The sequence below is a fragment of the Ranitomeya variabilis genome, chromosome 3 (assembly GCF_051348905.1).
Source record: "Ranitomeya variabilis isolate aRanVar5 chromosome 3, aRanVar5.hap1, whole genome shotgun sequence".
NCBI lineage: Eukaryota > Metazoa > Chordata > Amphibia > Anura > Dendrobatidae > Ranitomeya > Ranitomeya variabilis.
Genome location: NC_135234.1, coordinates 738,141,601 through 738,167,803, shown reverse-complemented (window position 1 = coordinate 738,167,803; position 26,203 = coordinate 738,141,601). Strand labels below are relative to the sequence as shown.

At 44.6% G+C, this 26,203-nt stretch overlaps 1 protein-coding gene across 2 annotated transcripts in view; it reads right to left on the bottom strand.

Annotated features, from left to right (window-relative positions):
• CNTN5 (contactin 5) overlaps positions 1–26,203 on the bottom strand; it is a 2,016,448-nt gene that overhangs the window by 407,604 nt on the left and 1,582,641 nt on the right. For both annotated transcript variants that reach the window (XM_077298468.1, XM_077298469.1), the window contains 2 exons: positions 24,972–25,101; positions 8,434–8,584 (listed from right to left, as the gene is read on the bottom strand). In XM_077298468.1, the coding sequence (XP_077154583.1) occupies positions 8,434–8,584; positions 24,972–25,101 (281 nt within the window). The remainder of the gene's footprint in view (positions 1–8,433; positions 8,585–24,971; positions 25,102–26,203) is intronic.

The window sequence follows — 26,203 nt, the reverse complement described above, 5'->3', positions numbered from 1 at the left end:
GCCTAAGAACTAACTACCCCTAAAGATGGAAACATAAAACTATCTTGCCTCAGAGAAATTCCCAAAAGGAAAGATAGCCCCCCACAAATATTAACTGTGAGTAGAGAGGGAAATGACATACACAGAAATGAAAACAGATTTTAGCAAAAGAGGCCAATTCTAATCTAGATAGACAGAAATAGAAAAGGATACTGTGCGGTCAGTATTAAAAAACTAAAAATCCACGCAGAGTTTACAAAAATTATCTACACCCCGACTCACGGTGTGGAGGGGCAAATCTGCTTCCCCAGAGCTTCCAGCTAGCCTGAATATTTCATAATGACAAGCTGGACAAAAAGAAACATAACTTAGACTGAGCAGTAAAGTCCAAGCAAATGGACAACCAAAGAACTAGCAAGAACTTATCTTATACTGAAATGGACAGGCCATCAGAGAAATCCAAGGAGAGATCTGAATCCAACCCAGAGAACATTGACAGCTGGCATGGACTACAGACCAGAGCCAAGTTAAATAGCAAGGCCAGGGGAGCCGATTAGTGAAAGCAGCTGCTGTGGCTAAACTCAAGGAGCAGCAGTTCCACTCGAAACCACCAGAGGGAGCCCAATGGCAGAACTCAAAAAAGTACCATTCATAACCACAGGAGGGAGCCCAAGAACGGAATTCACAACACACCTCATTCTACATAATGTGCTTCTGATTAGGTGATCACCTGAACCAAATCTTATTTAATGAAGGAAAGTATAAAAAAACCATGTTGTGGTGTTCACAATCCTCTTGCAATAGGACAAGCTGGATGGCAAAACAAGTGCTAGTAATATCCCAAAAGCAGTAGGAATGAGAAAAATAACTTTTAACTTTCTAAATGAGTTGAAAAGAAAAGTTTTGAGTGAGGAAAAAAAGGGCTCCATTCTGGCTTTACTAGCAGAGGGACACAGTGAGTGCCAAGCTGCCTCCATCCTTAAAATTTCTAAGACGGCAGTCCATTACAACAAGGTCAAGCAGCAGACATTGGGGACAACAGAGCTACAGACGGGCAGAGGGCGAAAATGACTCTCCACTGACCGGGATGACCGTCATATTATGTCACTCAGAAACCGCAGGATGATATCAAGTGACCTACAAAAGGAATGGCAAAAGACAGCTGAGGTGAAGAGCACAGCAAGAACAGTTCGTAATAGGTTCCTAGAGGCAGGGCTCAAGTCATGTAAAGGTAGAAAAAAGCCTTTCATCAATGAGAAGCAAAGGAGAACCAGGCAGATGTTTGCCAAAGACCATAAGGATTGGACCATAGAGGACTGGAGTAAGGTAATCTTCTCTGATGAGTCTAATTTTCAGCTTTGCCCAGCACCTGGTGATCTAATAGTTAGATGGAGACCTGGAGAGGCGCACAAGCCACAGTGTCTTTCACCCACTGTGAAATTTGGTGGAGGATCGGTGATGATCTGGGGATACTTCAGCAAGGCTGGAATTGGGCACATTGTTCTTTGAATCAAGCCGCATACAAGGGTATCCTGGAAAAACAGTTGATTCCTTCTGCTCAGGCAATGTTCCCCAACTCTGAGGACTGGTTTTTCCAACAGGACAATCAGCCATGCCACAGAGCTAGATCAATCAATGTGTGGATGAAGAACCACCACATCAAATCCCTGTCATGGGCAGCCCAATCGCCAGACCTGAACCCCATTGAAAACCTCTGGAATGTAATCAAGAGGAGGATGGATAGTCACAAGACATAAAAAACTAGTGGAAAGCATGCCAAGACGCATGAAATCTGTGATTAAAAATCATGGTTATTCCACAAAATATTGATTTCTGAACTCTTCCTGAGTTAAAACATTAGTATTTTTGTTTCTAAATGATTATGAACTTGTTTTTTTTTAGCATCACTGTATTTGAGTTCAACAAGCAATGCATTTTTTTGTTATTTTGGCCATTTCTCATTTTCAGATAATAAATACAAAATGTACTGCTTGGAACTTCGGAGACATGTTGTCCGTAGTTTATAGAATAAAAGAACAATTTACATTTTACTCAAAAATATACCTAGAAAGAGAAAAATCAGACAAACTGAACATTTTGCAGTGGTCTCTTAATTTTTGCCAGAGCTGTATATGCCTTTGTCTATCACTCTGTTTCTTCTATCCTCTATGTAGACTTCAACAGGCAGATGTAATTTTCCGAGAAGTCAATAATACATTATCAATAAACTATCAAGGAGATCATAACCCATGTTCAGAAGCAGGAATAGTAACATGGAGGACATTATACAGCAGTATTGAGCAGTGTAGTTGTGAATCCAGCACTGTAGTGAGATAAAACACTTACTAAAAAACAATACAGTCTGTGTGTGTGTGTATATGTCTTTGTCTATCACTCTTCTCCTTCTGTCCTCTACATAGGCTTCAACAGGCAGTGGTAATTTTCCGAAAAGTCAATAACACATTATCAATAAACTATCAAGGAGATCATAACCTTCCATGAAAAGTAGAAATATAGTGCAAGCTGAATGCTTTGTGGAGGACATTTTGAGCAATGATGCTGTCAAAACTCTCACCACAACCACTGGGTGTCTACATATAGACAACGTATAACATAAGCAGCTATCACAAAACCATGTTTTTCTTTTTTAAAAGCTTGAGCACCACTCACGTAAGGAAATGTTTATCTTGACCGTATGTCAATATGTTACATATCACTTTGGTTGACCACTTTGGATGTAAAGTACCTGATCTCACGGCACAGACCTGTTCACCGATCGTGAATTCATATGGTTAATAAAACCTGCTCCTTCCTCCTCCACATTACTCCCCTGACAAAGTAAGACTTTCCTAATCAGCTTTATATGTCCATTTATTTCATTTCAATTATGCCAACCTAGCAAACCGGTGAAAACCTGCAAATCTGAAAGGACAAAATAACCATCCATCAATGGACGTCTACGCGGCTCAATGTCTTTCCCAGCTTTAAAATGTCTATGAACATCGAATCTGACATCTGGACCATTGAATTATATGTTTGAATATTAAAAATACATGCAGCTGTAGAATTTATGTAACAGTATGAAATACAGTATATATATATATGTGTCAGGGCATAAAATCTCCCGGACAGTTAGTGAGATGATCTGTATGGCAATCCGGAATGTCTCCAAGTTATTCAGCCTGACACATTGCGTCATAATAACCATCAATGTCGGCCATAATGTCAATCTGAGTCTCATTTATTACTAGTTCGACTTGGATACTAATCTCTACTTCTCACCATAAAAGTTGGCCAGGATGAGGAAAAAGATGGTTGCTTTCTTTCACCACACCTCTCCACCTGTCCACAGATTGTGAACAGTCCCACTCATTTTAATTCAGGTGGATGTAATTCCAGACACAACCCATGAACAAGTGCGGTGCTGTTTCGGGAAGCCATATTCTTATTTTACTAAACAACCCTTTTAATGACACAGTACATGGTAGTAATGGATGTCCTCCAGTCCACCATATAACGCTAAGATCTCATTATTGGAGGTGTTGGGGCTAAAATTCCCACTAGTGACTAAAGCAAATGGGCTGCATTACAATTTGTGATTTTTCTTAAAAGGATTGTTCAATTCTCAATAGAGCACGTGAAAAAAAAGTGTTTTCACATGTGAAGTAAATGTAAGATAGACAGATAAGAGATAGATACAGGTGCTTCTCACAAAATTAGAGTATCATCAAAAAGTTATTTTATTTCAGTTCTTCAATAGAAAAAGTGAAACTCATATATTATATAGAGTTGTTACAGAGTGATCTATTTCACGTGATTATTTCTGTTAATGTTGATGATTGTGGCTTACAGCCAACGAAAACCCAAAAGTCATTATCTCAGTAAATTACAATACTTTACAACACCAGTTTGAAAAATAATTTAAAAATCTGAAATGTTGGCCTACTGAAATGTATGTTCAGTAAATGCACTCAATACTTGGTCGGGGCTCCTTTGGCATCAATTACTGCATCAATGCAGCATGGCATGGAGGCGATCAGCCTGTGGCACTGCTGAGGTGTTATGGAAGCACAGGTTGCTTTGACAGCAGCCTTCAGTTCATATGCATTGTGGAGTCTGCTGTCTCATCTTCCTCTTGACAATACCCTATAGATTCTCTATGGGGTTAAGGTCAGGTGAGTTTGCTGCCAATCAAGCACAGTGATACTGTTGTTTGTAAACCAGGTATTGGTACTTTTGGCAGTGTGGACAGGGGCCAAGTCCTGCTGGAGAATGAAATTTCCATCTCCAAAAAGCTTGTCGGCAGAGGGAAGCATGAAGAGCTCTAAAATTTCCTGGTAAACGGCTGCGCTGACTTTGGTCTTGATAAAACACAGTGGACCTACACCAGCAGATGACATGGCTCCTCAAACCATCACTGATTGTGGAAACTTCACACTAGACCTCCAGCAGCTTGGATTGTGGCCTCTCCACTCTTCCTCCAGACTCTGGGACCTTGATTTCCAAATGAAATGCAAAATTTACTTTCACCAGAATTAACACCTTGGACCATTGACAATAGTCCAGTTCTTTTTCTCCTTGGCCCGGGTAAGATGCTTCTGGTATTTTCTATTGGTCATGAGTGGTTTGACACAAGGCATGCGACACTTGTAGCCCATGTCCTGATACGACTGTGTGTGGTGGCTCTTGAAGCAATAACTCCAGCAGCAGTCCTCTCCTTGTGAATCTCCCCAAAATTTTTGAATGGTCTTTTCTTAACAATCCTTTCAAGGTTGCGGTTATCCCGGTAGCTTGTGCACCTTTTTCTGCGACACTTTTCCCTTCCACTCAACTCTCCATAAATATACTTGGATACAGCACTCTGTGAACAGCCAGCTTCTTTAGCAATGACCTTTTGTGGCTTACCCTCCTTGTGGAGTGTGTTGAAGACTGCCTTCTGGACATTTGTCAAGTCAGCAGTCTTCCCCATGATTGTGGAGCTACTGAAACAGATTAAGGGACCTTTTTAAACGCTTAGGAAGCCTTTGCAGCTATTTTTTGTTAATTATTCTAATTTACTGAGATAATTACTTTTGGGTTTTCATTGGCTGTAAGCCATAATCATCATCATTAACAGAAATAAACACGTGAAATAGATCACTCTGTTTGTAATGACTCTATATAATGTATGAGTTTCACTTTTTGTATTGAAGAACTGGAATAAATTAACTTTTTGATGATATTCTAATTTTGTGAGAAGCACCTGTATGAGATAAATGATAGAGAAAGAAAAAAGGAAGAAAAGAAAGAAAGAAAGAAACAAAGAAAGAAAGGAAAGAAAGACAGAATATTTGCTTTGTATATTGTTATTTTCATAGTGGATACATTATATACCAGTCAGGACCTGCTCAGGATTTCCACACCTGATCTTAGTAGCTAAGATTCCTGGTTCATTTGTGAAGGTGTCATTTTATTCTTTTAAATTTTGGATCGTTCTATTATTTTGAATGCACTTTTGGCCTAATGATGTAGAAATGGAAGACTACTCGAGGATTCCGTCTACAAAGTTGGTTCCTACTGTGTGTGGCATTTTAAGGTGAAAAAAACACCACTCTTGGTACAGAGTCCTGACGGTCAGTAGAGTAGTGTGGGGTATACTGTGGCACATAGATGGTTGCTTTGATCGTCAAAGTCTATGTGGCGCAAAATTTTGTCTTTGCCTCCCCCACAGTTTAGGCAGCAGCTCCTGCTAGCCCGGCTTCATTTTTTGAGCAGCGCAATATTGCTGTGCAGCGCAACGCAATATCCTGCAAATCACTCCCAGTCAATTGGTCATTCATACATGCTTACCCATAAGTAAGTGGACGGCAAAGGGAGCTGCTGGGGCAAGTGGGAGAGCCATCCACTCACTTATGGGTAAGCACGTATGAATGACCAGTTGACTGGGAGTGATTTGCGGGATATTGCCTTTGGCACCCATTTAGCTTATCAAACCTTTCTGCCATGCGGATAGTATTATGTAATTACGGTCATTGACAGATAACTTGCTCTGGATGCACTTAGCTCTTCCTACCTAAACCAGCATACCTTCATGTGTCCTCCATATTTCCTCACTGTATGGGCTACAATGTTTGTTATTTATTGATTTGCATTCATAATTGTATTAATAAATTCCCTTTGTTATGATTAGTATGTTTTGTGGGATTTTTATACTCCGTTTCTTCGTATTATTCTACTGTATGTGCCCACATTCCAGAAATGCTGCGGAAATGTCCACAGAATTTCCGCAACTCCCTGCCGGGGGTAAAATGTATGAGGAATTGGCATGCGTTTTCCCGCAAAACACAAGCGTTTTTAGCTTGCAGAATGCTTGCGTTTTCCAAGCGATTTGGAAAAGTGATAGACAGGTTGGTCACACTTGTCAAGCATAGTGCTTGACAAGTGTGACCAACGTTTTACTATTGATGCTGCCTATGCAGCATCAATAGTAAAAGGTAGAATGTTAAAAATAATAAAAAAATATGGTTATTCTCACCTTCCGATGGCCCCCGATCTCCTCAGTGGCGCTCCCGGTAAGTTCCGTTCCCAGGAATGCTTTGCGCGAAGGACTTTTGTGACGTCACGGCAGCGTGACCGCGATGACATCTCGGGCGCAATGCATCCCTGGGAACGGAAGCCGCCGTGTGCACCGCTGAGGGGCGGGAGGACTTCGGAGGCCATCAGAAGGTAAGTACTGTATATCCCTATTTTTTATTTTAATTCTTTTTTTTTTACAGGACTATTGTACCCAGGGTCTGGAGGAGAGTCTCCTCTCCTCCAGACCCTGGGTACATCCACACATGAAGCGCTCACTTTACGCATGGTGGCATAGCCACATGTATAAAGTGAGTGTTTCAATGCAATCCTATGGCTGCGGAATTCTGCAGAAATAATGAACATGCTGCGGATTTTACCGCTATGCGATTCCGCAGCGGGAAAATCCGCATCATGGGTACAGCTACTGCGGAATCCCATAGGATTGCATGGGAATGCTGTTTTTAAGCGTTTTTAAGCGTTTCCGCTGCGACAAAATACGCAACATGGGCACACAGCCTTAGATTGTCATTGATTGCTGCACTCTGCATAGGCAGCCACTTACATAACAAAACTTTCAACATAATGATGCAAAATTTGTCATCTCAGTGGCTGTCTATGCAGAGCATGGCTGCTTATAAAAAAAATAATCTCCATGGCTGTATTCTGCATAACCAGCGATGGAGATGACAGAAGATGAGAAGCTAATGAATGGAGACAATACAGAAACACGTGAAGTGTAGTGCACATTATTCAATGCTCTCTTCCTTTAATACCAAGGGCTGCTTTTTATTATTTTTTTACTCCTGTTTTTAACCTTCACTAGATTTAGGCTTATGGTTATGGCTAGAGAGTTAGTTAAGGAGTCGAGTTAGGATTAGGATTACCGATAGGACTAAAAATAGGGCTGTGGCTGGGGCTAGGGTTATAAAATAGTTACTAAAAAATGTATTAAAAAAAAGAAGATAAATTATATAACTTCATTTTTAAGATTTTTTAATAAAATTACACAAAAAAATTAAAAATAAAATAAAAAGTTGTATGTTTTATTACTTGCAAAATACTATACTAGTACATCAGTATTTTTCTCCGATTTTAATACATGTTCTCGGGAGGTAATATGGGGTTCAATACTGGACTGATGGAAGAGACTCACAGTTTCACAGTTTAAGGCTACTTTCACACATCAGGTTTTTTGCATCAGGCACAATCCAGCGAATGTTGGAAAAACCGGATCCGGCGCAGATTGTGAAAAACTGATGCGACGGATCCGGCTAGCATATCTAGATTACTGGATAAAAAAAAAATTGGAGCATGCTCAGTTTAAAAAAACGGAATCCGGCACCGGAATTTGTCATTTTCCGGATCCGGCACTTTCTGGCTCCCATAGGCTTCCATTCTAGCAAACAGCCGGAAGAACCAAATCCGGCGCTTCCGGCTTTTTCGCCGAAGACAAAAAACGTTGCTATGGACGTTTTTTCCAGAAACCAGAAACGGCTGATTTTCCGGATCTGGCGAAAAACGGACAAAAAGCAATGTCATCCGGCGCAATCCGGCACTAATACGGGTCTATTGGAAAAAATTTAACCGGATTGAGCCTGACAGCGAAAACCTGATGTGTGAAAGAAGCCTAAGGGGGATCAAAATATTTCGCTTGCCCCCGGTGATTGTAGCCCCCTGCAACTTCACTGTTGACAGTGAGAAAAGTTTGGCAAAGTAACGGCAAAGTTCCCCGTGATGTTCTGCAGATATTAGCTGCGGAGTGTCACACATTTTACCGAAAAATGTCCAATTGTGAAAAGTGCACAAAGCAAAATACCATCCATGGTGCAGAAGTCCCTGAGCGCTCGTCAGGCGGATACGATCCTATCAATTATAGAAGTAAACGTGGCGGTCTCTAACCTCTTGTTCTGCCTTACGGCTCTGTCACCTTTCATCCAGGAGACGGCGGGCTTCGGAGAGGCTTGCGGTTTACATTCCATGGCGACTTCCTTGCCCTTGGTGATGATTATTGTTTTCTGCCGTTGGTTGAGCTCAAACGAGGGAGCGGACGCTGTTAAGGAAGAATACGTATGAGAATCACAATCAAAGATCTGACATTCCCCGCTGTTATCGTGTGCACCGGCTTATTGTGCCCATTTAGGAAGTTTATGCAAAGACATCGCTCTCCTTTTAGGCATCTTTCAAAAGCCGAACAAAAAACAATCTTTAGATATTTTGTAGCGAGATCTGAATTGAAACGCAGAGGTTATTTCTAAAGAAAAATCATCTCCGAATGAGAAATTCCTGGGGAAGATGTTCCGAACAGCATAGCGTTATTTACTACTGTCTCTCATTGTACTGTTTTTATAATGGCTGCCTGCGCTATAATATTCAGATAGGATCTCACAAAGGGCCACATGACTTCATCATCACCTTTTATATTTTTATTTTATTTTTTTTCATTTTCTTTCACTCAAATTGAAAGGAAATTATGCACTGAGTACATTTATAACTTTATAGTACTTTTTTGTATAGATTTTGAAAAAAAACATTTTTAATTCTAATGATAAATAATAGTGATAATAATAATAATAATAATACCTCTACTGTATATAGAGATGTTATCAGTCATTGTACAGGAGGAGGTGAGCTGTGACATCACCTATTGTGAATGTTGGATCCTGCGTTATCTACTGTATATAGAGGTGTTATCAGTCATTGTACAGGAGGAGGAGGTGAGCTGTGACATCTCCTATTGTGAAGGGTGGATCGTGTTATCTACTGTATATAGAGGTGATAGCAGTCATTGCACAGGAGGAGGAGATGAGCTGTGATATCACCTATTGTGAATGTTGGATCCTGCGTTATCTACTGTATATAGAGGTGATATCAGTCATTGTACAGGAGGAGGAGGTGAGCTGTGACATCACCTATTGTGAATGATGGATCCTGTGTTATCTACTGTCTATAGAGGTGTTATCAGTCATTGTACAGGAGGAGGAGGTGAGCTGTGACATCTCCTATTGTGAAGGGTGGATCGTGTTATCTACTGTATATAGAGGTGATAGCAGTCATTGCACAGGAGGAGGAGGTGAGCTGTGATATCACCTATTGTGAATGTTGGATCCTGCGTTATCTACTGTATATAGAGGTGATATCAGTCATTGTACAGGAGGAGGAGGTGAGCTGTGACATCACCTATTGTGAATGATGGATCCTGTGTTATCTACTGTCTATAGAGGTGTTATCAGTCATTGTACAGGAGGAGGAGGTGAGCTGTGACATCACCTATTGTGAATGGTGGATCCTGTGTTATCTACTGTATATCGAGGTGTTATCAGTCATTGTACAGGAGGAGGAGGTGAGCTGTGACATCACCTATAGTGAATGGTGGATCCTGTGTTATCTACTATATATCGAGGTGTTATCAGTCATTGTACAGGAGGAGGAGATGAGCTGTGACATTACCTATTGTGAATGTTGGATCCTGTGTTATCTACTGTATATAGAGGTGTTATCAGTCATTGTACAGGAGGAGGAGGTGAGCTGTGACATCACCTATTGTGAATGATGGATCCTGTGTTATCTACTGTCTATAGAGGTGTTATCAGTCATTGTACAGGAGGGGGAGGAGGTGAGCTGTGACATCACCTATTATGATTGGTGGATCCTGTGCTATCTACTGTATATAGAGGTGCTATAAGTCATTGTATAGGAGGAGAAGGAGAGCTGTGACATCACCTATTGTGAATGGTGGATCCTGTGTTATCTACTGTATATAGAGGTGTCATCATTCATTGTACAGGAGAAGGTGAGCTGTGACATCATGTATTGTGAGTGGTGGATCCTGTGTTATCTACTGTATATAGAGGTGTTATCAGTCATTGTACAGGAGGCGGAGGTGAGCTGTGACATCACCTATTGTGACTGGTGGATCCTGTGTTATCTACCATATATAAAGGTGTTATCAGTAGAGATGAGCGGTTTTCGAGTCGAACTGTTCACCAATTTCAAATTCTAGCTGTTTTGGGCGGTGTTCGAGTCGTTCGACGAACTCGAACAATTTGCTTAAAATTCGGCTGTTCGAGTTTCTGCTCGATAACTATTCATTCACCAAAAGCCTAGCTTGATTTGCACATTAAAACTGTTTATCATTGTTAATGAGGGGCGGTGCAGTCTCTCAGCCTATCAGCAGTGCACACACACACAGCAATGTGCATGTGATGCACACAAGCAAGGGCATGTGTCATTGGCTGTGTATGTCACATGTCCTTGCCCTATAAGAACCAGCCATTTACCCCGTCGCCACCATTTCCTCACTGCTGCAGCTTAGTGTAAGACGGCACCGCTGCTGCTGTGGACGCTATACAGACTAAGAGTGTTTTTTGGAGCGAATTGTCAGAGAGATAGGTTTAGGGAGTCGGGAGGAGTCGGGACTAGTTGTAATATCAGCCCTTTTCAGGGTAGGTTACAGCAGTTCATAGCACTGTTTGCCAGGCAGGTCTGAGACAGTGCTGTGCAAGTGTTAGGCCATGTGCACACGTTAAGTATTTTTCGCGTTTTTTTCGCGTTTTTTCGCTATAAAAACGTGATAAAAACGCGAAAAAAACGCTTACATATGCCTCCCATTATTTTAAGTGTATTCCGCATTTTTTGTGCAAATGTAGCCTTTTTTTCTGCGAAAAAATCGCATCGCGGAAAAAAAAGCAACATGTTCATTAAAATGCGGAATTGCAGGGGATTCCGCACACCTAGGGGTCCATTGATCTGCTTACTTCCCGCACGGGGCTGTGCACACCATGCGGGAAGTAAGCAGATTATGTGCGGTTGGTACCCAGGGTGGAGGAGAGGAGACTCTCCTCCACGCACTGGGCACCATATAAGTGGTCAAAAAATAAGAATTAAAATAAAAAATAGTCCTATACTCACCCTCGATGTCTTCCCGCCTCCACTGCATGCTGTCGCTTCGGTTCCTGTAGCTGATGTGCGGTGAAGGACCTTGCCGATGACGTCACTGTCCTGTGATTGGTCGTGAGCGGTCATGTGACCGCTCACGTGACCGTGACGTCACGGAAGGTCCTGCGCGCACAGACCAGCTATAGGAAGAGGAACGGACGCCGGTGAGGAGATGTCTGGGTGAGTATAACCTTTTTTTTTATTTTTTTTATTATTTTTAAACATTCTATCTTTTACTATAGATGCTGCATAAGCTGCATCTATAGTAAAAAGTTGGTCACACTTGTCAAACAGTATGTTTGACAAGTGTGACCAACCTGTCAGTCAGTTTTCCAAGCGATGCTACAGATCGCTTGGAAAACTTTAGCATTCTGCAAGCTAATTACGCTTGCAGAATGCTAAAAAACGCGAAAAAAACCGGAAAAAAACGCAAAAAAAAAAATGCGGATTTCTTGCAGAAAATTTCCGGTTTTCTTCAGGAAATTTCTGCAAGAAATCCGCAACGTGTGCACATACCCTAAGTCACAGCATTTGGTGTAATCTAGCTCAGCCAATCCTTTTGGGCTAGCAGCATTGTCTGATAGTCATCTGAGTAGCCTGCCTGTGAAGCTAGCTACACCGCCTGTGTATCTCAATTTTTACTGCATCTAAACCAGTAAATCGTTTTGGGGTTTTGGGCTTAGTAGCAGTGTCTGCACGTCAGCAGAGTAGCCTGCCTGTGAAACTAACTACACCGCCTGTGTATCTCAATTTTTACTGCATCTAATCCAGTTAATAGTTTTGGGCCTAGGGGCAGTGTGTTAGGGGTCAAGTTCCCGCCTCTGCACAGGGGGAATCTCGGGCCATCTCTGCTGCTGTCTCCCATTCTTCTCCTGCCACAGTGGAGCCTGCTCAGCGGAGACATCGGTCCCAGCATCTCGCTCACTCTGACTCTGTACAGAGAGTTACTGCTGCTTTTCCTGCTTCTGCCATTGGAGTCAGTGCTGGGCAGCGGCGAGCAGACGCTTCTGGGACTAAGTCCTGCTTTTCTCATTCTGAGCATGCCCAGAGTAAGATCTCTCAGTTGAGATTGAGGGTCACATGATCAGACACTGCAGCTAAGGCCATTGGTCCTTCAGGAAGGTCCTGTAGGTGCTCACGCTCTGTGGCAGCCTCTCATTGGTCCTTCTAGGAAGGTCCTGTATGTGTTGCAACTATTTAAGGCTCGCATGGCCGCACGGCCATGCGCTAGTATTGTTCTATGTTGTACTTTGCGCCAGTGTGGTCACGTATGATTGTGTTTAGGGACTCGGCTGAAATAAGCCCCTAGAATGCTGGCACCTCCGGCGAGGAGTTTGTGTGTTTGCGTATTCAGGGACCTGGCTGAAATAGGCCCTAGCATGCTGGCACCTCCGGCGAGGAGTTTTGTGTGCATGCATGACCATTGACTGCTCTCCTTTGGGTAGTTAGCTTGTGCCACTGTGAAGGTTAACAGGGACCAGTGCTTTGAGTTCACGGCTGAAGTAACAGAGATATCTCATACCGCAATTTAGTTCCGCCATTTGCTAGCAGCAGGTTCTCCTGCACGGTGGACCCCGGGCAGCGAACACATATATTATAATAAAGTCTCTATATCCATTTGGTGCATTCCGCTAGCCCTAACACAGTGTTTGCACGTCAGCAGAACAGCCTGCCTGTGAAACAAACTATACCGCCTGTGTATCTCAATTTTTACTGCATCTAATCCAGTTAGTAGTTTTGGGCCTAGGAGCAGTGTCTGCACGTCAGAAGAGTAGCCCGCCTGTGAAACTAACTATACCGCCTTTGTATCTCAATTTTTACTGCATCTAATCCAATTAATAGATTTGGGCCTAGCAGCAGTGTCTGCACGTCAGCAGAGTAGCCCACCTGTGAAGCAAACTATACCGCCTGTGTACGTCAATTTTTACTGCATCTAATCCAGTTAATAGTTTTGGACCTAGGAGCAGTGTCTGCACGTCAGCAGAGTAGCACGCCTGTGAAACTAACTATACCGCCTGTGTATCTCAATTTTTACTGCATCTAATCCAGTTAATAGTTTTGGGCCTAGGAGCAGTGTCTGCATGTCAGCAGATTAGCCCGCCTGTGAAACAAACTATACCGCCTGTGTATCTCTATTTTCACTGCATCTAATCCAGTTAATAGTTTAGGGCCTAGGAGCAGTGTCTGCACGTCAGCAGAGTAGCCAGCCTGTGAAATTAACTATACCGCCTGTGTATCTCAATTTTTACTGCTGCATCTAATCCAGTTAATAGTTTAGGGCCTAGGAGCAGTGTCTGCACGTCAGCAGAGTAGCCAGCCTGTGAAAGAAACTATACCACCTGTGTATCTCTATTTTTACTGCTGCATCTAATCCAGTTAATAGTTTTGGGCCTAGGAGCAGTGTCTGCACGTCAGCAGTGTAGCCAGCCTGTGAAACAAACTATACCTCCTGTGTATCTCAATTTTTACTGCATCTAATCCAGTTAATAGTTTTGGGCCTAGGAGCAGTTGCAGCGCCCCAGAGTCCTGGTCGTTGCAGTACTGTGGCTCCGCCACTATGGGGAGCTATGGTGCGTCCGATGGCACTGAAGGAGTTCATCTGATCAGGTATCACAGACACCAATACATTTCACAGCCGGGCCTCCGGGGGGAGCTAAGGGTGCTATTCATTAGGCCACTCCCCACCATAGTGGGTAAACTGGGGGTCAGGCAGGAAGTTAGATCAGAAAGCTGACTGGATTGGAACCAGGCAACACCTTGTGGCAGAGGGTGTTGTAGGGGAAGATACAGTAGGGTCTCTGTCAGGGGTGGGATCCTGAAAGAGGCTTGGCAACGAGAACGAACGTAACGGGACCGTGCCTGCTCCGGGTAGCGGCGGTGCCCAAGAAAGGATTAGAAGAGAGATAGATTGTGCTGAGTGAGAAACGGGATCACGCAAAGGAGAAATACCAGTAGGAGTTGTGCTGTAAGACCGAAGCAACATCCTACTGAGGCGCACTACCGGTGGCCGGAACGCCGAGGGAGTAGAATAACATTCAGCTTCAAGCAATACTCCAAACAGCGGCAGGGCAGTCAGTCTCAGGCGGGCTGTCTAACTCAAATCACCTATGAAGTCTTGGGAGGCAATTGCGGGAGAGGGGCGTCTCTAGGGTCCCGGAAGAACTCCAGGCCTACCCGTCAAACGGGTGCCGTTCCTACCCGAACCTCAGGGAGGGACGGAAGATTAGCAGAACATCATCTAGTCGAGTTGTGAGGGAACATCAGAAACAGACACAACAGTTGTGGGGTACTTTCCGTAAGCACAGCAGGGAAGGACTACAACACATAGCGCTAGGGGGAAGGCACAGATTTCCTCCTGTGAAGAGAACTCTGGAAGTGCCATTGGACCGGCCGGACTTGCGCAGCCTGGTGAACCGTATTCTGGACTGAGGACTCAGAGATCTTCAGTAAAGAGGTAAAGAGACTGCAACCTGGTGTCCTCATTATTTACCGCGACCTGCACCCCACAACTGCACCATTACAACACCACTTATTGCACCGGACGTCCCCCACTGACAGACAGGGCCACGGACCGGGTCTAGCCACCGTGACAACCCCAGGACTGAGACCCAGAGGCCCGGCTCCGGGTACCCCTCGGCCCTGTGGCGGTGTGGGGGCGCTCCAAACTTGGCGTCACGAACAGGATCTACTAAAGCCTGAAGAATCAGGTCATGTGTGCCTTGGAACTGTGATTTATTGTGCTTGGACTGTACTTTATTGAAAAGACTGTGTGCTGCGCCACTTGCCGCCAAAATCCGCCGCCATTGCAGCGCTGAGGAGAGCGCCGGAAGAGAAGAGGGGCGTGGAGTAGGCGTAGACAAGCTAGAGAGCGCGAAGAACAATGGCCGCCCAGTCTAAACATTTCTTGGTCCTGAGGACGTGTCCGTCAACAGCCGAGGTCCGCCTCCTAATCCTGTTTGGAGGGTGGAGACCATGGAGACGGAGCCGCCCACGAAAGAGACCGCGGGAAGAGGATACCGAAGGAGGAGAAAAGATGGCGACACCGAGAGCACCGCGTGGGACTGATTTGATCCAGCCTGAGGCTGCACCGCCCGACACAGCCCCAGATGCGCCAGCGTTGCGGGAGCTGACCCGTACGGAGCTACCGATGGGCCGATCCCCCTTGCCGCCGTCGGCGGAGTGTGTAGCTGCAGCCGAGGCCCGCCAGCTAGCGTGCCGCGTGGAGGCCGAGACCCGCGTGCTCGCTCGGCTGGGCCAACCCACGGAAGTCCGTCTAACTCCGGTGTCCCCTGCTCCTCCTGACCCGGCCGCGGCTGAAGGTGCGCTGCAAACACAAGGCCTGAAGATTATGCCAGAGGCCGAGCACCTGCGGCGCTTGATGGCTGCATGGCAGAACCGACCACAACCGGCAGCCCAGATTGATTTAACCACCGTTGCGGAGCCCCCCTTGTCTCATTGGGGTGTGGTGGTCTCTTTCAACCCTCAATATGGACGTGGGGTTATACAGGAGATTGGAGAGCCGCTACAAGTTCATGTGGACCGGGAGGAGGTGGAGCCTTGTGAAGGACGATTCCCTCACGATCTGGAGCCTGGTGATGCGGTAACTTATACCAGATGGAGGAGAGCCATGGGAGAGGCTGGCTGGATGGCACAGGGCGTCCAGCGGTGCGTCGCACTACAAGCCACTGCCGGAACACCGGGGGATAAATCTCCCGCTGAAAAGGCCGCTGAACCTGGCCCCGAAGAACAACGGAGCACCCGGACTTACCATGCCCCTTGGGGGCGTGCCGGAGCTTCAGCGAAAAGAACATCCCGGCGAGGGATCCTGTCGCTGTTGGGGCGGGATCCGATCCTGGAACCAGTCGGACGACCCGTTGGTCTGGTGAGGCCCGGGAGGAAACCACCTTCCTCCCCGAAAAATGAACAAGAATAAACCTCGAAACCATGAAAATGTAAATAGTTCTCCGTTTAACTGTTTGTTCCTGTTTTGCTGCTAAACCCGTCTAGGGTTAACTTTTAAAAGGGATCCCTTTGTTGACCCGGGATCCCAATTGTTTGGTTTGTTTTTCCACTTTTTGTTTCCTGTTGTCAAGAACTGCAGTAATCATGGACCGTGCATGATACAAACTTTTCTTTGTAAATAGTTTGCACCTTATTAAAGGTGCTTCCTACTGGTTTTACTTAGAAAGAGACTCTTTGTGAAGATACCACACTGGAGCCTTTGCTGAGTATGGACTGGTAGCTAGAGAACAAATGTTACCTCCTAAAGACTTGGTCCCTTCTTAAAGGGGACATCCATGTGTATATTTGAAGAACCGTATTGCTTTAAGATTGATGGATAGCAATAATGTCTTGATGAGCGAAAGTGATGATAATTCTTACATGTAAAAGTTATATGTATTTGATTGGTTAAATGTAAAGAAATGCAGATGATGTTTCCAGAAAGAAAGTAGTAATGAGGTGATAATGTTGATAAGAAACTGGGGATAGAAGGTAAACCCTGAGTCCTCCATAGTAAGTCAGTTATTGCAAAGAAAGAGTTAATAATGTGTTACAGAGGACAGAAAGTGAACCCGTAGGGGTTAGGTAGTGAGTCCTCCTAGGAGCCAAGTAGAGATGGCTCAGTGCTCTTAAACAGAAAGTATGTTATGTTCTATACCATGTATAGCAGTTGAAAAGGCAGTAGGTCCTGGCTGAGCGGGACGGTCCTGTAACAGAAAGGAGAGGCAGTAGGTCTGGTGCCGATAGGACAGGCGGTCCTGCAGATTTAAAGAAGGAGAATGAAAAGTTAACTTACCTTATAATGTGATTATAGGAAGGCCTTTGGTGGATACGGAGTGTATGTCCTTAAGGGCAATGTTAAAGTACTGTTCAGCAATTTTTGCACTTAGTAGAATACCCGGTTGGGTAACAGGAGTTATTTATAGCCTGTAATTTATAATGTTTAACCATGTTTTGTAACGTTCAAGTGTCCTCACCTCCCATAAAGGGAAGCTTGTTCAAGTATACGTATTGTTATTTGCACTCAACAAAATTGTATGTCTTTTTTTTGCTAAACTTGTATTGTTGTTTTCTTCCCAGTCCCGGAGTACTGTGTTTAACCAGGGGGGAGTGCAGCGCCCCAGAGTCCTGGTCGTTGCAGTACTGTGGCTCCGCCACTATGGGGAGCTATGGTGCGTCCGATGGCACTGAAGGAGTTCATCTGATCAGGTATCACAGACACCAATACATTTCACAGCTGGGCCTCCGGGGGGAGCTAAGGGTGCTATTCATTAGGCCACTCCCCACCATAGTGGGTAAACTGGGGGTCAGGCAGGAAGTTAGATCAGAAAGCTGACTGGATTGGAACCAGGCAACACCTTGTGGCAGAGGGTGTTGTAGGGGAAGATACAGTAGGGTCTCTGTCAGGGGTGGGATCCTGACAGAGGCTTGGCAACGAGAACGAACGTAACGGGACCGTGCCTGCTCCGGGTAGCGGCGGTGCCCAAGAAAGGATTAGAAGAGAGATAGATTGTGCTGAGTGAGAAACGGGATCACGCAAAGGAGAAATACCAGTAGGAGTCGTGCTGTAAGACCGAAGCAACATCCTACTGAGGCGCACTACCGGTGGCCGGAACGCCGAGGGAGTAGAATAACATTCAGCTTCAAGCAATACTCCAAACAGCGGCAGGGCAGTCAGTCTCAGGCGGGCTGTCTAACTCAAATCACCTATGAAGTCTTGGGAGGCAATTGCGGGAGAGGGACGTCTCTAGGGTCCCGGAAGAACTCCAGGCCTACCCGTCAAACGGGTGCCGTTCCTACCCGAACCTCAGGGAGGGACGGAAGATTAGCAGAACATCATCTAGTCGAGTTGTGAGGGAACATCAGAAACAGACACAACAGTTGTGGGGTACTTTCCGTAAGCACAGCAGGGAAGGACTACAACACATAGCGCTAGGGGGAAGGCACAGATTTCCTCCTGTGAAGAGAACTCTGGAAGTGCCATTGGACCAGCCGGACTTGTGCAGCCTGGTGAACCGTATTCTGGACTGAGGACTCAGAGATCTTCAGTAAAGAGGTAAAGAGACTGCAACCTGGTGTCCTCATTATTTACCGCGACCTGCACCCCACAACTGCACTGTTACAACACCACTTATTGCACCGGACGTCCCCCACTGACAGACAGGGCCACGGACCGGGTCTAGCCACCGTGACAACCCCAGGACTGAGACCCAGAGGCCCGGCTCCGGGTACCCCTCGGCCCTGTGGCGGTGTGGGGGCGCTCCACAGTGTCTGCAGTGTCCGACGAGCCCTGGTGTAATACGTTTTGATGTATAGCCTGGGCCAACGAGCTCAAGAGGTGAGGCAAATCACGCTGCAGGAGTGGTCTCAGATCAGGGACCTATGCACCCTTCTGCACAGTTTTGAAATAGCAACAAAGATGTTTAGTGCTGACTATGCCATTATCAGCATGACCATTCCGCTGATTTACATGCTGGAGCACACCTTACACAGTGTTCGGAGTCAGTTGGTGGAACAAGAGGAGGAGGAGGAACAGGAGGAGTCGTATGCGGAACGGATCATATCTCCAAGGTCAAGAAGGTTGGCAGCACCAAGGCAGCTGGCATTGGAGGCTGGGGAGAGGTATTACCGACGGCGCACGGTAGCAGCCAAACTGTTGAGGAAGGTGCAGGAGGCAAGGAAGAAGTGGATGACGAACTGGTGCTGGGCATGGAAGACTCATCAGATGAGGAAGACCTTGATCAAATTTCTGTTGTGCGAGGTTGGGGAGAGAGGGCAGACAAAGGAAGCATCATTCTCACCTCGCCACCACCAAGAAAACATGGACTTGGTCCTCCTGGATGCGCAAGACACAAGAGTGCCTTCTTGCTGCACTACCTGCAACATGATCCTCGGATTGTCAGAATCCGAAGTAATGCCGACTACTGGGTTGCCACACTCTTAGATCCCCAGTGCAAAAGCAAATTTGGCAAAATAATTCCTGCCATAGAAAGAGATTCACGCATGCAGGAGTATCAGCAGAGACTGTTACAGAATCTAACATCTGCTTTTCCACAAAACACCAGTGGTGCACGTAGTCAATCTCTCAGTTCTAACTTGCCAACCGTGGGACTATCGAGTCATCACTCTAACCGTAACAGTAACATCGTATCTGGTGGTAACAGCAATTTTTTCCAATCGTTTCAAGATTTTTTTAGACCATCCTTTGCAAGGCCACAGGAGACAAGAAGTCTGATGCACAGCCAACGCCTAGAGAGGATGGTACAAGAGTATCTCCAAGTTAGCATCGATGCCATGACTGTGGAACTGGACCCTTGCTCATTTTGGGCTTCCAATCTTGAAAAATGGCCTGAGCTCGCCACTCACGCCTTGGAGATCTTGTCGTGCCCCGCAGCCAGCGTTCTCTCTGAACGTGTGTTCAGCGCTGCTGGTGGTGTGCTGACAGATAAGCGCACGTGGCTGTCCAGTGACAATGTAGACAGACTAACGCTCATCAAGATGAACAAATCCTGGATCCACAAGGACATTTCTACCCCTGTGTCATCTTGGGGAGACTAAAAGCTTGATGATTTTTGAAAATCACCTCACCAACCGTTTTAAAAAACTCTGGCGAAATTGATGCCACTTAAGTGGTGTCTGTGGCCGAATTTTTTTAAAAAATGGAGACTCTTTTATTTAGTCTCCTTGCTGAGTTTTGCAAGACGTTGCCATCGTCAATTCCAGGAGGGTGGGGTCGGCTGCAGAGTTGTTTACTCATACTATGGCCTGGGATTCAGAGGTCTGCTCCAAAGCTTCAGTGTCTTCTAGTCAGCAGAGTAGCCCAGCCACCCACTGCCTGTTTTCCTAAGTACTATTTTTAACGGCATTTGGCCCAGGAAATCCTTTTGGGCCTAGTAGAATTTGGTGCTACTCACCAGCGTACCCCACCCATGAAGCAAGCTACACCGCCTGTTTACCTAACTACTATTTTGTAACGGCATCTATCCCAGCCTGTGAAACAAACTATACCGCCTGTTTACCTAACTACTATTTTGTAATGGCATCTAGCCCAGGAAATCCTTTTGAGCCTTGTAAAATTTGGTGCTACTCAGCAGCGTACCCCACCCATGAAGCAAGCTACACCACCTGTTTACCTAAGTACTATTTTGTAACAGCATCTAGCCCAGGAAATCCTTTTGGGCCTAGTAGAATTTAGTGCTACTCAGTAGCGTACCCCACCCATGAAGCAAGCTACACCACCTGTTTACCTAAGTACTATTTTTAACGGCATCTGGCCCGGGAAATCCTTTTGGGCCTAGTAGAATTTAGTGCTACTCAGCAGCGTACCCCTCCCATGAAGCAAGCTACACCGCCGGTTTACCTAAGTACTATTTTGTAACGGCATCTAGCCCAGGAAATCCTTTTGGGCCTAGTAGAATTTAGTGCTACTCAGCAGCGTACCCCACCCATGAAGCAAGCTACACTGCCTGTTTACCTAACTACTATTTTTTAACGGCATCTGGCCCAGGAAATCCTTTTGGGCCTAGTAGAATTTGGTGCTACTCAGCAGCGTACCCCACCCATGAAACAAGCTACACCGCCTGTTTACCTACGTACTATTTTTTAACGGCATCTATCCCAGGAAATCCTTTTGGGCCTAGTAGAATTTAGTGCTACTCAGCAGCGTACCCCACCCATGAAGCAAGCTACACCGCCTGTTTACCTAACTACTATTTTTTAACGGCATCTGGCCCAGGAAATCCTTTTGGGCCTAGTAGAATTTGGTGCTACTCAGCAGCGTACCCCACCCATGAAACAAGCTACACCGCCTGTTTACCTACGTACTATTTTTTAACGGCATCTATCCCAGGAAATCCTTTTGGGCCTAGTAGAATTTAGTGCTACTCAGCAGCGTACCCCACCCATGAAGCAAGCTACACCACCTGTTTACCTAAGTACTATTTTGTAACAGCATCTAGCCCAGGAAATCCTTTTGAGCCTAGTAGATTTAGTGCTACTCAGCAGCGTACCCCACTCATGAAGCAAGCTACACCGCCTGTTTACCTAAGTACTATTTTTTAACGCCATCTAGCCCAGGAAATCCTTTTGGGCCTAGTAGAATTTAGTGCTACTCAGCAGCGTACCCCACCCATGAAGCAAGCTACTTCGCCTGTTTACCTAAGTAATATTTTGTAACGGCATCTGGCCCAGGAAATCCTTTTGGGCCTAACAGCAATTTCTGCTGCTCAGCAGAGTACCCCACCCATGAAGCAAGCTACACCGCCTTCATTCTTTCTCAATCTAACCCCTCGGCTCTGGGGTGTCCACTCTCCCACCAGCTCTCTCCTTCTCACAGGTGGACTACAGTGTGTTTTCACACTGTGGCAAATCTTTTGGGCCCAGGCATAAGAAGTCGTCGAGGTAATGGATAATATGCGCCGCCTTACAAACGTCCATGACGACACATTCGAGGAAGCAACTAAACGCCTCAAATAGTGAGCAGGATATGGAGCACCCCATGGGCAAACAGCAATCTATGTAGTATGCTCCTTCACAGAAGCAGCCCAATGGGAGGACACTATTCGGAGGCACAGGTAGTAACCGGAACGCCCCCTCAATGTCTGTTTTGGCCATTAGGGTGCCCCTTACCAACTTCTTGACCTGCCTGATTGCCTCATCAAAGGAGGTACAGTACATAGTACTGTACTTGGTTCCGCATCGATGTTGTCGTTTACTGACCTGCCCCTTGGATATGACAAATGGTGGAATAGTCTGAATGTATTGGGTTCATTTTTTGGCACAACTCCCAACGGGGGTACCACTACGTCTTCTAAGGAAAGTGTTCTGAATGGACCCGCCGCCATTCTACCTAAAGATATATATATATTTTTTGTCAAGATGTCTGGGTGTTGGTAGAGTGAGTTTAGATTTTTACTCCAGCCTTTCTTGATTTTAGAAGGGCATGACATGCCTATATCTGTGTCTCCTCCTCCTCTACTACTACTACTATATGTAGTTGTGACTTTTCCATGTGTTTGTTGTGTCTTCTGAGCAGTTTGTCAGCTTTTGGACACCTTTTAAGGTGTTTTCTATGTGTTTTCCATGTGTTTGTATGTGTTTGTGTTTGCCTGCCATTGGTTTCAATGGGGTTCGACGGTGTTCATCGAACGTTCGACGAACAGTTCGTCAAACATGTCCCTGTTCGGCGAACCGAACCGAACCCGAACACTAGGGAGGTGGCTCATCTCTAGTTATCAGTCATTGTACAGGAGGAAGGGGAGGTGAACTGTGACATCACCTATTGTGAATTGTGGATCCTGTATTATCTACTGTATATAGAGGTGTTATCAGTAGTGTTGAGCGATACCTTCCGATATGCAAAGGTATCGGTATCGGATTGGATCGGCCGATATCCAAAAAATATCGGATGTCGCCGATACCGATACCCGATAGCAATGCATATCAATGGGACACAAAATATCGGAATGGTTCCAAGGGTCTGAAGGAGAGGAAACTCTCCTTCAGGCCCTGGGATCCATATTCATGTATAAAATAAAGAATAAAAATAAAAAAATATTGATATACTCACCCCTCCGACGGCCCCGGTTCTCACCGGTCCAAGCGTCTGCCTCCGTTCCTAAGAATGCAGAGTGAAGGACCTTCGATGACGTCGCGGCTTGTGACCGCTCACGCGACCAATCACAAGCCGCGACGTCATCGAAGGTCCTTCACTCCCTGCATTCTTAGGAACGGAGGCACCGCTAAGAGCCAGGGTCCGCCGGAGGGGTGAGTATATCAATATTTTTTATTTTTATTATTTATTTTTTACATGAATATGGATCCCAGGGCCTGAAGGAGAGTCTTCTCTCCTCCAGACCCTGGGAACCATACGCACCGCACACTTCCGATTCCGATATCGCAAAAATATCGGAACTCGGTATCGGAATTCCGATACAGCAAATATCGGCCGATACCCGATATTTGCAGTATCGGAATGCTCAACACTAGTTATCAGTCATTGTACGGGAGGAGGAGGAGGTGAACTGTGACATCACCTATTGTGAATGGTGGATCCTGTGTTATCTACTGTATATAGAGGTGTTATCACTTATCAGTCATTGTACAGGAGGGGGAGGTGAGCTGTGACATCACTTACTGTGAATTGTGAATCTTGTGTTATCTACTGTATATTGAGGTGTTACCTTTTAATGTAATCCCATCTGTGATGATAATGAAGCTGCTGAAATCTCTTTTATATAGAACAGGGAGTATGAGTCTAGCATAATGCCTTGCGATCAGTTTAAAAAATTGCAATAATAATGTGTTATTTTTTCTTCATAAATAATAAATAAAAAATTATAATTTTTTTTAACAAACACATTTGACGTAAAAGATAGGATTTAAATAATGGATGATTTTGTGATGAAACATTCCCTTCATGTTTTTTTCTGTTGAAATTGGCAAATCTCGGGAATGGTAAGTATACATGTCTCTCTTAGACTCTGTTCACATTTGTTCGTGCACTTAACACTTTCCATCCAATCAGGCTACTTGTTGGGTTTTCTTGATGTGGCCATTATTTTTAATTGAATGTCTTTTGCCTTATTTACTCTTTACTTTTATAAAAAAAGAACAATAACAAGAGTAAAAAAATCAATGCAAACTACAAATGAGGAGATGTGACATTTACAATAAAGCGAGCCGTGATATTTCCGCACTGCCACATTTTCTATATCAGACAAATGAGGGTCAGCGGTCAGGGAACGAGCCATGATGTGCTGCAGTACTGCAGTTTTGTATATTTACAATTTGTACAATTTAGTTTCAGAAATAAAAAACTCCAAATATTTTATCATTAAAAAAAACCTCAATCCAACGACTTTCAGGGTTTATTACGATTTTACCAAATATTTGCCATAGATTTCAAGAACTCTGCTTGGCATCATTCATCGGGATTCAAGAAACTTTACTGTAACTCCCAGGGGATAAAATTCCTTACTGGTCACCACATGGACACACGGGTGCATGGCTCATTACAATTCTAAATAATGAATGATTTACTGAAAGACAGCAAGCAGAGATGTTGAAAGACATTGATTTTTAACCAATGATCAATATATGTAAATATGTGAAACTTTGCACCTTCTCTGCCTGTAAGTTCTCTTTAAATGTTCCGAAACTAGCAAAAAAAGAAAATCAGTTTTGTAAAAATTGGTAGAACTTAGATATAGTGGAAGGGGAGGAGGGGGATGCGGCTGCAGAATCTCTGTGTGACTCATGCTGTGAAAGGGGAGGAGGAACAGCAAGAGGGATACATCTGATTGGTTTAGAGCATACAGAGCTTTGATAACATATTGGGAGGAGTTTAGCCAACAAGCAAGTATGAAGAACGGAAATGGAATTTTAAAAGGAGCAGATGGGGGAAGAAAACATCAAAAATATACAGGATAAATGTACATCATTACAACTAATACACATCTAAGAGGCTTATGCCATATTTTGCGATTTAGGTCAGTACTTACCTAAAACTTTTAGCTCTGCACTCCCATAGATAATTCCATAGATATTTTCTGCCAGACATTGGTACATTCCCGCATCCGATTGATTGACGTTGTGAATCGTCAGCATTCCGTTCACCATCTCAACTCTGTTCTGTAATACAATTCATACATGAGCATGCATGTGGCTAAAATTCATTAGCACTGTCCATAGAATGCCATTCATGTAGAAAAAAACACTTTTTCTTTACATTATTTTATTATATGAAGTAGTTATTATTTTATGTATGTGATATATAAAGAGATTCAGCTGTGAATACATTGGTGGAAGACAGAGCTGCCAGCTCCTTCTTCTACCAGTCAGCGTGCGTGTCTGAGACAGCAGACGCAATGGTGCCATTACATTGTGTCTGCTGTGCTGAGAATCAGTGGGCTGGAGACAGGAGCAGAGCAATGGTGGAATAGGAGCAAGATGAACATTTGTTTTTTTCCCATATGTGTATGAGATGTTTGCATGTATACAGGAGGCTATGTGGGGGCTCATGTTGTATATATATATATATAGGGGGCTATGTGGGGGCACATACTGTATATAAGGGGCTATGTGAGTGCTCCTACTGTATATAGAGATAGGCTCTGTAGGGCCTCATAATGTATATAGGGACTATGTGAGGGCTCATACTGTATACAGAGAGGCTATGTGGGGTCTCACACTGTATATAGAGAGGCTATGTGTTGGCTCATATTGTATATAGGAGGCTTTGTGGCCATGTGTACATGTGACCAGGCTTTGGTGGCTGATTAATTTAGAAACTAGCTGTACACAATGTAAGATAAAAGCTCTCACAGTAGGAGAATGATAGCAAATAGAGAAAGCAATACCATATTAGGAATTTGCATATTTTCATGCTGGGTTGGAGGAACTCTATGCAGAATCCCCCACCTAAAGTCTGCCTACTTCTTTTAGCATCCTTGATAAGTGCATGGCCGAAGACTGGAGAATTTATACAGAGTGAGATCATGTGCCGTGTCCACTCCATTCCCAGTTCAAATAATTTTTCACAACAGACACCCACTAGACAGTAACTGCTGCTATTTTTGATAGATCTGATCACAGAAAATTAACCCGTAGATGCTGTAGTTAATAGAGACTATATTATATAAGTAGTTAGTCAGTTGGGAAAGTCCCACGGGTGGAAAAATTATACCCTTTGATTTTCATGTACATTCCTGACTATGAAGGTAACCAAAAATTA